The sequence below is a fragment of the Bacillus rossius genome, chromosome 5 (genome assembly GCF_032445375.1).
Source record: "Bacillus rossius redtenbacheri isolate Brsri chromosome 5, Brsri_v3, whole genome shotgun sequence".
NCBI classification, from domain to species: domain Eukaryota; kingdom Metazoa; phylum Arthropoda; class Insecta; order Phasmatodea; family Bacillidae; genus Bacillus; species Bacillus rossius.
In genome coordinates, this window is record NC_086333.1 from 82401745 (window position 1) to 82415633 (window position 13889).

Sequence of the window (13889 nt, forward strand, 5' to 3'; positions counted from 1 at the left end):
GCAATTTCTTTTAAAAAATGCCCTTTCTTATGTAACTAACTTCTATGATGAACGTAAAATAAATTTGTGCATTTTATTGTGATCTAATAATTCGTAAAAAAAAAAAATCTGATCTTTTGTGTGCATGATAGAGGGTATTTGATTTGGTAGTTGCTATAAAAAAATGTTTGTTAATAATAAATTTTACTTATTTTTAAGTATAAAATAATTTTGCTGTAAAAATATTTGACATATATATTTTTTTAACTTGATTAGTGTCTAGTGTTGTAATATATGTTAAATTATTATGTGGCTATTTGTGTTAAATTGCTGGATGTTCAGCAAATGCTTTATCCGAAGTAATTTTTTTTATCATATTGTTGTGTGATGCCTCTTGTAGATGCAGAGGTGTCGTCAGCAGATGACTGCAACTTTGTCGAGTCGAAAGCTGTCGGGAGACTGTCGGAGGTTATGGAGCCACAGCCAGCGTCACAGGTAAACACTCAGGTTTCGTTTGACTTGCTCGCAACCTGGGACGCACAATGCCTTCATTAGCTTTCTTCTAAACACATTTGGGGTTGCAGGAAAATCAGATGGTATTCAACAAAAATTTAGGCATTTTAAATTACACATGATGTCACAGTGGTGTTGCACCTTTCTGTGACTGTGACTAATGTGATTGAACAGTAAACATATCAGAGGTAAGCCAGAGTGTTCGAAAATACTGAACGTGAAAATATATTGTAAGTGTCATGTTTAAAATACTATTAGGTAAATAATAACACTTTGTTTTATAAAACATACACGCACAATTACTATAGAGTTTGGTTTATCAAATGTTTTTAACACCCTACTGTTGTTTTACAACTATTCTGAATAATTACGTCAGTGTCTTAAAGCACGTAACCAACCATGGTACAAGTAACGTTTAAGTTTGTTATTGTGCGAACAGTAAAGAGCTACGTACTGTAGTGTTAGCTGCAGGGTCCTTTGTGGCAGTGAGTGGTAAGGCAGGGCCGTTAATGTGTCAAGGCTAGGGTTAATTGTTCCACTTAAATGCCATTCTGTGCAAAATTGCGAGTTAACCAAATGTATTGGAGACTGCTATAATTTAAGTCCATTTAATTTAATATTTTCTGTGCGCAATCGTCCGGTACGAAACCTACCTGTATTTCCAGGTTGAATCTGCGACCGTCGCGCCTGCTGTGACGGAGAGGCTACCCAAACTGCCGGAGCCAGTGGTGCCAACCTTGCCGGAGGACGGCAAGGAGGAGCCACTGGACATTGACTGGGAGTACCAGCTGCCGGCGCCACCCTCCGCCTTCAGGGACCGTGCCTCGCCGAGCATCGTGGAGGGCGGGACGGTGCCTCTGGAAGACGCCAGGGCCTTCCAGGAGGCGGAGGAGTCTGTGGACAGCGGAGACTTCTCCCTGACGGACGTCGCGGAGCGCCCGAAGGCGAGGAAGTCTCTGGACGACTTCAGCGTCCGCATCGGCGGCGGGGAGATCACCCGCGTGAACCCCCTGTACGACTCCCGCCGGTTCGACGGCCGGCCGACGGAAGATGCGGCCGAGTCCTCGCTCCCCGGGCCGGAGCCCACGTCGGTCGAAGACGACGCAGACCGGAGCTTCGAGTCGAAGGAAGATGCGACCGGCAGGAAGCTGTCGGAGGCGCTGGACCGCGAGGTGTTCACGGACTCGAAGCCACGCAGTCACTCCGTGGGGGTCACGGACGTGTTCCAGCCGCACCAGCTGTCCAACTTCAAGATCTCGACGTACCAGGGCCGCAGGGACATCGACAGCATCTTCAGGGAGGCGGAGGCGGAGAGCAGTGCGGTCAGGGGCCGGGAGTTCAAGGAGCCGCTGCCGGCGTCGAAGAACGTGCGTCGCTACGGCTCTGCCAACTCGCTGGCAGCGGTCCAGACCGGGGCCCCTGGCCGGGACGAGGCGGACTCGGTCGCCCTCGCTGTGAAGCGGTCGGTCTCGCACGTGTCCCTGGGACCGGGCAGACCGGCCTCGGGGCAGGAGGTTCGACGGAGCAGCAGCAGCTCCCGGGACCACCTGCGGGGCGAGCTGGTTCACGGTGAGCTTTGTTGACGTGTACAGCGTTTGGTAGGAGTAGTTCCCTGAATATGGAAGGGAAAAGCATAACGGTGCAGTGTATGTGCAGAAGTCTCGGAAATCTCTTAAAAATGGCGGACCCATGTATATAATATTCGTATATATCAAAAGTCCTAACCACACTCGGTGGCACTTTTACTTTGATTATAGTTCAGACTAAGTATTTGTCTTTACTTGCCAATATCATATATTCTATAAACATTAAAGGTTTGTAATTAAAATTTAAGTAAATTTATGATCATGTCATATGGGTGTACCTTTAACATATGCACTTTAATTCACACCATATATCATAACTTATGCTAAAATATTCCATTAAAAATTTTTAATATATTTTTAAATATACTACTTATAATTTGAAAAAAAGGGGGGGGGGGGGGGGATGATACCTTGGAACTGAAGTACTATCTTTATTGTACCTCTTTCGAAAATACCAGTAGCGCATCACGTTCATTAACTTTATTTTTTGTTCTTTTGAGACACCTTGCCTACATACCAGCGCACTAATTGCATCATAACTGTTCTGAAACTACCCAAAGCGCAACGAATGAATAGACTTGAAAAAAATTGTAGGAAGTAAATAAAAATTAGCATTACTAACCTGGGTTGGGTTTGGTTATTATCATCTTGTTAAACAGAATAATTATAGTTCAATTTTTTAAGGGCAAAACGTTTTTAAGTTTTACCCTTAAATGAATACTTTCCATATATGTTATAATACTTGGCATGATTTTAAAGAATTCTACGTTAATTTTCTTGTTATAGTTTAGTATTATAAGTTCAATTTCAACATGAGAACAAAGACTCGCTTAAATGTTGTTTTATTCACTTTCAAAAACTACCTGCTACAGGAATCTTTAAGGTAACATTTTGCCTGCATTCAGGAGAACTATTAAAAAAAAAAATAGTTTTGTTACATGTCCCTGTTAGTAATTTTCATGTATCTAATTTTAAATTGATTCACTAATGCTACGTTAGTAATTTTATATTTGTTTAGTATGCAATAGTATTTTGAATTTAAGAAATAAGAGTCATTAAGTTTTGCTTCCATTTAAAATGCACGTGGGAAATGAAATGTAAGGTTGATTTTTTTTCTTGGGCAAGTCGTGCGTGGTTGTAGTTGAACTGCTGATAGTCAGTTTGCAAGTGTGACATGGCGAGAGTTTGTGCAGGTGGCGACACTGTGCCGAAAGACGAGCCGAGGTGCGACACGGCCGCCCGGGAAGACGCGGATGAGAAGAAGAGTGACGCGCCCTTCCAGTCGCTCCAGGTGAGTGCAGTCGGGACGTCACCGGCCGTGTGTTCGCGTCGTGACGAGTCTGCGACTCTGGCAGCTTGTGACAGCAGCAACAGGCATGTACTGCCCGTGTTTTGTCTAGAGAAGTACGAGACTGTAAAATCCAGATAAAACGACACAATTAATGACGATTCACTCGCGAACGACTCAATTGGCAGCAAGCGTGCACGATAGCACGACTCACCGCCACGATGATTCAACAACAACTGTTGCTTCGTCGCCGGAAGCTGCAGGGCTACCCACCTCGGCAGGCAGCCAGCTTGAAAAACTTGGCGCTGCTAGCAAGCAGCGCGGGAAGTTCAGAATTCAAACGTTTCAAACACTGTACACTAAATTACACACAATATTTACAAGTCCAAACAGCCAGCTTGCTGTTCCGTGTGTGTGTAAATACCAAGTACCTCTAGCCACACACGCTGTCCTGCAGTGGGTAACTGGTGTCTGTAGCTTAGTGAAGCAATAGTAACTTTAAAAACAGTTCATTGGCAAAACATTCCACTTTCTACAATAATGAATCGCAATATATTTAAAAAAAAATATTAATTCAAAGTTTGTTTAAATATTTTTTAGCAAATGTTACATAATTATTTGTTTAGCTTCCAAATTTTTTTTTATTCTATTATAACAGTTGTAAGAAACTGTTGTTGTTTATGTTGGTATTATTATTATTATTTATTTATTTATTTATTTTACTTTTTAAGTTTTTTCAGTGTATATCTTTTACTAACCTCTTACTAACAATATGTTATAGTAATAGTGCTACCAACAAATTATGTAGAAATATGAGAGAGAGCCCGCAAATTTTTGAATCGAGTGTTGAATTCAGCATTTATACCATCAAGACAAATGTGGACTTGATTATTTTTTAGTCGAGCCCTTCAAAATTCATGCTTGAGTAATTGCAGAGTGTTTTGTTCTGAGGTGTTATAAAATAGTATTAGAATGGATTATGGTACAATGCTAATGGTCAAACTAGGTTATACATGAAGGAACTTACTAGTACAGATCATATTTTGGTACATGTTGACAATGTCTCAGATTGTTTACCAGTGGGATACGTTAACAAAATCATATCTGCCTTAAAGTTTACTACTGTGTGTTTTGCCTTATTAAGGAATATGATAACAAATCTCATAAGTTCACAGATCATGTGATATTTTAACCTTTGGATGTTTTTAAAAATTTCACATAAACTACAAAATTAGCTAATTGAAAAGTGTAAACACAACTGGAAGGAAGGTTTTCTCTACGTTATTTTTCCATCCTACTAATATTATAAACACTAAAGTTTGTAAGTATGGATGGATGGATGTTTGTTACTCTTTCACATAAAAACTACTGAATGGATTTGAATGAAATTTGGCCTACAGCTAGCTTATAACCTGGATTAACACATAGACCCCATATTAATATGAAATTCCATCCCTAAGGGAGTGAAAAAATGATAATTTCATTATATAACAGAAAAAAAAATTGGTCATAGACATACAAATAGTGAGTGAGTGAGTGTCATTTCCCTAAGTGTGTCACACGATAATACACATAGTAAGGTCTGGCAGATTAATATTTTTCTCCTTGGTGAGACCAGTCCGCTTAGTGGAGCTCGCAGCGGCTAGCAAAATAAAGGTGCTAATAACAGTTTTGTTGTTAACTTCGTCAATAGATAGATTTGCCTTGAATTTTAAACACACTATCGTTTGATGCATTTGTCATGTCTTTAATTTTCGTTTGTTTGTGCCGTATGCGTTCCTATACCATTCATCCGATTGCGATGAAATTTTGGTGATTTGTTATGTGCATGGCCATGAAGGTTACTGAGACGGTATAACTATTTTTCAATATGTAGTTGGATCACGAATCATGTCAAAAAATGTGTTCATTTCATTTTATATAGCGGCACATCGTCTGTTTTTGTTGTATAAGTTCGCACGCATGACACAATTAATTTAAATATAAAAGAGAGACAGAGATAGTGATATATATATATATATATATATATATATATATATAGAGTGAGATAGAGACGGAGAGATAAGTTGAGATAGAGCGAGGTATAGAGAATGAAATGGGTTAGATAAAGAGGTATAGCTATAGATCTATAGAGCTATATAGAGACATATATAGAAGATATACAGATAGTGGAAGTATATATGTAGATATAAAGAGATAAATAGAGATAGATACATAGATGTATATAGATGTAGATAGAGATAAATATATATAGAGATAGATAGATGATTTGTATGTGTGTAATTACTTCAAACATATTACAAAACAAAACTGAATGAGGCATTCCAATGCAGGCCGAGCATTAGCTAGATAATGGAATCCTTTCAATATTAGTAATCTATTATTTTTCAGCTTTTTTCTATATTGCTTTATAAAGTCTAAATTACATACAGACCAGGTAAATAACTATAAACTGGCAGAACGTCTGTAGGGATCTGAAAGTGATATACCTAAATTAATTTTCACACGACATTCAAATTAAGAAGACAATTACTAACTACATCTGATTTCAAAAAAGGTCCCCTTCACCCTGTGTTCAGCCTGGGCAATGCCGGGTATTGCAGCTAGTTCTTTCATAATTTTGTGATTAACTACGATTTTCCTTAATTCAAAAATGTCAATACTAGGCATTTTCAAACGCAGTTTTCAAGCATTAAATAAATAAATAAATAAATAAATATATAAATAAATAAACTGGATGCAAAATGGGTAATAATCCTTTTTTTATAAACAAAAATTAAACCACAGTTAACCCTCGATTAGTCGGACCTTGATATTCCGGACATCGGATAAGTCGGACAACCATTAAAAATAAATAAATAAATTTAAAAAATTTGCAACATACAATATTAATTTCTTTAACGTATAAGACACCACAATAGCAATGGCAGTGTTCAATAATGTGCAAAACAACAAAGTATGTACAGCGTGGTATGGGCCGATTCTTTGAAGGGGAAAAAAGTGGCAATTCGGATGTCAGAGACTTGACAACGCTGCCTTGCCGGCGGAGACGTGGCGTCATAGCCGGCCGGCTGCTAGCTAGAACACGTCATTCTCTTCCCCTCTTTCATCTAGCTTATTCACTCGTTGCACTTACCCAGTTCCGCACGCCGCGATTTTTTCGTGTTATGAACATTCACATTTCACAATGGGGCCTAAAAGTAAGTGCGTGACTTTGACTGTTGCTGAAAAATTAAAATTGATAAAAAAACTTGAGTCTGGTGTTTCTGTGGCGAATCTATGTCTCGAGTACGGTATCGCGAAACAAACAGTGTCGGACATAAAAAAAAATAAAGACAAGTTTAAGCAGTTTGTGTTCAAGTGTGACTCGGAAAAAATTGTTTCCAGCAGAAAACGGCTTAAGCAGCCTACAGAAACAGATCTTGAAGAAGCAGTTTACAAATGGTATGTACAGCAACGATCAAGTGGCGTCGCAGTGCGTGGTGTAGAGCTGCAAGCAGCTGCTGAAAGACTAGCGATGCACCTGAACATAGAGTTCCGAGCAAGTGATGGCTGGTTGTGGTGTTTTCGCAACAGACACGGCATAATCAACAAGAGAATGTTTGGCGAATCCCTAAGTGCTGATACTGCTAGTGTTGAGCCATTTAGAAAGCGGCTTAATGATCTACTTGAAGAAGAAAACCTATCTCGTGCACAACTATACAATGCTGACGAGACAGGGCTGTTTTGGAGATCACTACCAGAAACACACAGGCTTACAAGCATGAGGGTACTGCACCTGGACGAAAACTTAGTAAGGAGAGACTTTCGGCTTTACTGTGTGCAAACGCTAATGGAAGTCACCGCCTTAAATCGGTTGTTGTGGGAAAATCTCGCAAGCCGCGTGTCCTCAAGGACATTATGAATAACCTGCCTGTTCACTATTACAACTCAAAGAATGCGTGGTTCACACAAGAAATCACAAATGACTGGTTTCAAAACCACTTTTTACCTGAAGTGCGTCGATTCCAGGAGGATGTTTTGAAGATTTCTCCCGATGAAGTCAAAGCTTTGTTGTTCGTCGATAATGCCCCTTCCCACCCCCAAAGTGAGAAGATGTGTAGTAGTGACGGCAAAATTAAGTGTATGGCACTGCCTCCAAACACAACATCTCTGATTCAGCCTATGGATCAGGGAATTATCTTGGCCTCGAAGAGATTGTACAAAAAAAAATTTCTTTTTTGGTGATGGTTGTATTGGAGGAACCACAAGATGAAAAAGAGGACACACGGGGCCAGAGAACACTGCAAAAACTTTGGGCCTACAACATAAAGTCAGCCATTTTCAATTGGGCCTCGGCTTGGAGGGAAATAAAAACGTCCACGCTAGTCAATGGATGGAATAAGCTTCTCTTCGACAAAGATGTAGAGCACGACTTTAAGGGGTTCGAGGCCACTGATTACCAGGAGACATTTTTGGCATGTGGCGAAACTGGCCCCACAGAAGCAGATATCCGCGAGTGGTTGGATGCTGACGAGGCAGAACTTCGTTGTCAGATACTGCCTGACGAAGAAATTGTTCGAGAGGTTATGTATCCTAACACAGAACATAGCACAGATGAAGAGGAATTAGAACCCCTCTCAAAATCAAAATTATCAAGTGCCAGAGATGTGTTAGATACTCTAATTAGCATTATTGATTCAACCACTGACACTGAACTGCAGCCATTCTATCATCATTTCCGGTCAGCACGAGAAATTGTGATTCGAAAGCAGCACCACAAGACCACGCAGCTGAAGATTGACAGTTTCTTCCAGGCAACACCTCTGTCGACTCTGACAGCTCCCACCCCAGTGCCACAAAGTGTAGACGAGTTTCCATCATGTTCCCGATCCCGAAAAGTGTTACTGATTCAGACAGTGATTAAATTGCTACTCGTATTAAATGAAGGTCCGAAAGTTTGTGGTAGCCTAAAATTCACAGTTTTTATACCGTATATTGGTATGTATAAGCAGCGCCGATATTTTGAGCCTTCAAAATTGGAAAAACTTTAAATTTTTTATGCCTGGTGTTGTGTACGAGGTACATGCGGCGGCAACGCAACAACAGCTGAGTTGATAGATACGCACAGCGCGCCGGCAGACTACTGTGACCTTGCGCGCGACCTTGCCTGGCCGTCTCGATCTCGTTGCTCGCAGTTGACCTTGCTAGCGGCCATACGCAGCTACGGACTTGTGTTTCGCTGCAGAATGTTTGCCGTGCTTTACTTAAAAGACGCTGAATAATAAATTATGTATTACATTGCAACTGTCTTTAAACTGATACCACTTTGTATACTTTTATTTCGTAACACTGGTATGTAGTTATCTTTGGGTGTAACTTAAAATTATCCACTCGATAACTCGGACAAATCATAACTCGGACAACTTATCCCCCCTTTTAGTCCGACTTATCGAGGGTTTACTGTATCTCACATTTTGGATAAATAATCTTAAAATAGGGGGATAAAATTAAAAGCCATATCACTTGGAATTTTGCTACATTCTTGCCAAATATTCATTATATCGATTGACACTGTAGTAGAGAAAAAAAAACTGTACATTGGAGACATTAAAATTATTTTCCTTTCTAATTTTTTTAGCTATTTTAAAATCTGTGGTGTACAGCAGGCCTTTCATTACTAAATGGTTTAGATTTTTTGTGTGTTGAGACACACGTAGTGAGATTTCCTTTTTCCGAGCAGTGTAAGTAAATATGTAAAATAAACCATACCAATAAACAGTAAAGGTTTCACTGTAAAGTGACTAAAAAATAGTGGTACATTATTTCATGCTCATTGTACATGTCAAATATGTATAAAGTTTCAAAAATACTGTCTTGTCTCGTCTGGTCAGTCTAGTACTATAGCTATAGCTATACTTGAGGGGAAGCCTACAACTCACGTAGTTTCGGTTCCCTACCACGTTCGTGCAACTCCGGATTTCTCTAAAAAATTGAAATTAAAAAAATCGAAGGGTTAGGTTAGGTTAGTCACAACATGGTTGTTTTCATAGGAAACTTCTGATTTAGCGGCTGAAGTGGCGTTAATACCAAAACGCAAAACTTCGGAAATCTTCTGAAATTCTTGCAGGGAATCAAAACTACATGAGCTGTAGGCTTCCCATACTTGAGAGCAGAGTTGAGCTAAAGCTACTTTCTCGGCTCAGTTCAAGAACTTGAGTCTCTGCTTATCTGATATTTTTTGAAGAAGAATGTGGTAAACTCTTTCATAAGGACCTATATGCAGGCACAGTTGGATCTGTATAGTGGATATTGTACTAGTTCATACAGACTAGTTTTTGAGAACAATGAGTTTGTGAAATGGAGAATTAACAATAAATGTGTGCATGCCAGTTTTAAGTGTTATTTAAATAGTATTTGTCTATAGTTTTATGAAACATGAAAATGGAAGCCACATTTTTGTAACTATGTTTGTAGGTTTTGCGCACCATTCTACCTCACATGATACATAGTCAAGTTGCAGAAGATGTGAACATTAGCAGTTCTACCAACCAAGAAAGTGAAAGGTAAAATTGTTATTCTTTTGTTCATATTTAATTTCCTGATACTTATTTTTTAACTGACTAGGGTAGTTGTACAATCAAATCAGTTTTAATTTTTTTTTGTAGTGCTTTAGAAAGTTATTTGTACTTCTGTGAACTAAATAATTAATTTTTTAAGGCCAGTTTGGTTGAAAGTAGTGTACCGTTCAGTGTATTTTGACTTTCCTAGTATTCTCTGCGGCCCTGTTTGCTTATTAATCACAATTGTTTCTAGTCCATACTATTGGTAAAATTATTATCCTTTTCGAAATTTGTTGTAGGTATGCTCATTGTGTCTGTTTCAAAAATGTCTTTGTTGGAAGTTAGTGAATACAGAGAAAAAATGATTTTCACATTAAGTTATTACTAGGGACAAGATTATATGGTGAAATGTGATAAAACTAAAGTAATGCCAAAAACATGTCAATACACCATATAAATTGAAGTTAATAGACATAAAGCACTGAAATTAAATTAAAATCTTGAAGCTAATCAGTATTTTTGATAAAAACTTAAATATAAATGACAACTTTTTGATTAAATTAAAATAATTTATTCACAATTTAACTACAATTTAATAAAAAAAATTTTTTTAAAAAGTTCACGTTTTTAAATCTTACAACTGTTACTAGTGACTCACTTTTACATTACGACCTTAGAACTTTTTTCAAACACACATACAGTTTTATTTCATTTGTTCCAAATAAGTTGGACATGCTTATTAAAATCTTTTTCTAAATAAAGTTCATTAAGTATCAGTCAAGACACATTTTTGGAGAAAATAGTACATATAATGGAACATTTAAGTATCTTATTTGTTTTTTAATGTGCTATATTTATGATAGGACCAATTTCATAAAAAAATAAAAACAATGACACCAAAATCTCCTGCTTTAAAAATGAAATTGGCCTTATTAAATCATCACCCATAAATTATGGAAATTTGAGTGTACAGTATCAGTAGACATGGTACTTAAGTGTTATGCTTAGACATAAAATTCTGATTTCAAAGTGTTGGGGCATCAATCCTCTTGACTCTTAGCCATCCTCTTCTGGCCTGGTCCTTCCACGTCATCTGCTCTTCCTACCTCCAGTAACTGTAGCGAGGTGCGTTCCTCCAGCAGGAGAGCGGAGCCGGTGTCGGAGAGCGCGGCTGCCGAGGGCCCGGAGAGGCGCTACAGGTACCAGGGCCCGCCGGCCGTCAAGCTGTCCAGCTGGAGCGAGCGCCCCAAGGTGAAGGTGGGCATCCGGCAGGACAGCGACTACCGCATCGGCCGGGAGGCGGGCGCCGGAGCGAAGGAGGAGCCGGATGCGGAGGTGAAGCAGACGCCGCCGCCCAAGGTGGAGCAGACGCCCCTCAGCATGAGGCTGGTCTCGGACGCGCCCGTCAGGAAGGGCCTCTCGACCAGCCAGATCCTGCAGTCCATCTCGCACCCGGACCCCTCCTTCGGGCTCCCCCCTCCGCCGGCCAGGACCTCCGTGCTCGTGGGCCGGACGCACGCCGACCCGTCCCGGATCCCGATCGTGCGCGCCGTGGAGCTGAAGAAGCCGTTCCAGCAGCAGCTGCAGAGCCGGGGTGGCGGGGTGTCCATCAGCATAGTCCGTCGGGACGAGGAGGTACTGGTGGGAGGCGAGCGAGTGGACGGGCCCGCGAAGGACGGCGTCTTCGCCGGGGTCAACTCCCTGGCCAGGATGTTCTCCGCGGGCACCCTCAGGCCCTACAAGAGCCCCAGGCCCACGTCCGCCTATGAGCCCGGTGACGGCGGTGCCAGGAGGCGGGAAGAGCTGGCCGGCGGTCTCGACAGGAGTTCCAGCGTGACCAACCTGAGCCCGAGCGTCACGGTCAACTCCTCGGAGAGCAGCGCGCCCAGGAAGTACACGTCCGTGGTCGGCGTCAACAAGCCGGGGCCGGGCTCCTCGGTCGTCAAGGTGAACGGCTTCTCGGGGGCGCCGGTGGTGAAGGGCTTCCGGCTGGCGTCGCAGCCGCCGGCGTCGGTCAGGATCGAGCACCGGGCGGAGGCGAGGGTCCAGCGGTCGGAGTCCGCCCTCGTCAAGGGCTCGACCCTGGCGAGGGACCCGCTCCCGGCGGTCGTCAGGGTGCACGAGAAGCAGTCCCTGGCCAAGACTCGCTCCCTCCCCGGCCCCGAGGCTCCCCCCCCGCCAGCGGACCCTCCCCGACCAAAGAACTCTGCCGTGGCCGCCGGAGACTTCCGGGGGCAGCTGATGGAGGCCATCCGGAGTCACGGCGGGCGCGACGCGCTCAACAAGACCCACGCGACTGATGTGACTGCGCCAAATGTGATATTTAGGTTCTGATTATATTCAACGTCTTATTTTGATGTAGTTTTGTTGCAATAGCTATAAAGTTCAAAGATTTTGTGAAGCACAATTGTACTTTTTTTTTAAAGTGTCTTCCGAAGCTAAACAGTAGCATATATGTATGAATTGCACTGGATTGATTATGATACAGAATTAACTTTGATTTTGTTTATTTTTTGTGCCTTAATGTGCATGTTTGTTGAAGTAACTACAAAACTTTTGAGCTTCTTAAGGTAGATGTGTTCATTATCAAGTTTGGAAATCACAACACCAAAATGAGTTTTTAATCAATTGTTCTTTTTATTTTCATTTTTTTTTACAAGCGCCTAAGTAAAGTTCCAGAATGCGGGTATGTTTGAAGAAACAATAACTTGGTATGTTATCAGCATTGCACGGAACCAAATGAAATTAGTGTAAAATGCAGAGTAGTGCATAATCTAGGGATAAAATTAATCACCTGTGTTTCTTTACAATTTTTTTTTATTCAGTAATATGAGGCATTGTCTCTTTGGGACATTCAGTTCTGTTCTGAAGCTGCAATATGCAAGTAATTTGGTCAGTAATGTGCTGCTGTGCATAGCAGTAGTCTTCTTAAACTTTCATAGTCATTTTAATGGTAATTTATTGGAGGAATTTTCCTGTATTTGATCAAAGTCTGTTTTGAGAATTGGGAGTATTGTAGTTACTAGCGAAAACCCCATCAACATTGTATATAGGTAGTCCCCTTCTTGTCTAGGCATAATGTACAATGTGCTCACGTATTTAGTCACTTTCTATAGTTACTATTTATTTTAACCAGAGCAACGATATATGTTTCATGCAGTAACCAATATTTATAAGTATAAACCATAAATGCATTATTTGTAACTAAGTTTCATACTGGGAGAATTGTAAGTCATTTTATATAAAATCCACATTTGAGTGGTGGTATTCATGTGAAATGTAACTACCTGCCGTAACTCTTGTTTAGTTGTTTATCGAAGTATACATATCATTGCAACGTGTAAATACTTGTGAAATGTTCATAGAAATGGAACTTAGTTTAGACTGAAACATTTGGTGTGCGGGTGGTGATTTTTATTTGGCAGTTTGCAGCGCTACATCATCAGTCATACTTTTTTTTCCAACTTGATCACGTGATCATTATGCAAATGCACCTTTCCTAAACCATCTACGTAAAGTTTTATAATGTTCATCTAAATACTTGCAACAGACTTGGTTCTTTTCTCTAATGTCAGATAAAATTTAAAAAATAAATTAATATCTGTGTGTATCTGTTTGCTTATTTTGTTTTCCATTACTTTTTTTGGAAAATATTTTTTTTGACAATATACGTGTGTTCATTTTTACTGTCTAATAAAATGTTAAGTTTCTTCCCTCGTTTTACTCTTCAAGGAAAGTTTTGCTAACTTTTCATGTGGGATAAATATATTATGGTATAATAAATATATGCATTTGTAAGTATGTAATTTATTTTGTATTATTTTGTTGTAAAAACTGAAATGGCTCAAGATTCAAGCGCTTGTATAACATGTATGATAACATTTAAATCAAACTGTTAAAGATAAAACTTTTGTGTATGTGTACCATGTATAAAAAGGTTTATAGGCAATACAATATGTAATATATTCTAAAGAAATCAAA

At 40.3% G+C, this 13889-nt stretch overlaps 1 protein-coding gene across 7 annotated transcripts in view; it reads left to right on the forward strand.

The window, feature by feature from the left end:
- LOC134532126 (serine/arginine repetitive matrix protein 2) overlaps positions 1 to 13889 on the forward strand; it is a 279404-nt gene extending 265515 nt beyond the window's left edge. For 5 of the 7 annotated variants that reach the window (XM_063368446.1, XM_063368450.1, XM_063368451.1 and 2 more), the window contains 5 exons: positions 380 to 474; positions 1158 to 2061; positions 3272 to 3369; positions 9823 to 9911; positions 11048 to 13889. In XM_063368446.1, the coding sequence (XP_063224516.1) occupies positions 380 to 474; positions 1158 to 2061; positions 3272 to 3369; positions 9823 to 9911; positions 11048 to 12242 (2381 nt within the window). In that variant the 3' untranslated portion in view covers positions 12243 to 13889. The remainder of the gene's footprint in view (positions 1 to 379; positions 475 to 1157; positions 2062 to 3271; positions 3370 to 9822; positions 9912 to 11047) is intronic. The other 2 variants (XM_063368447.1, XM_063368453.1) reach the window with 1 other exon arrangement.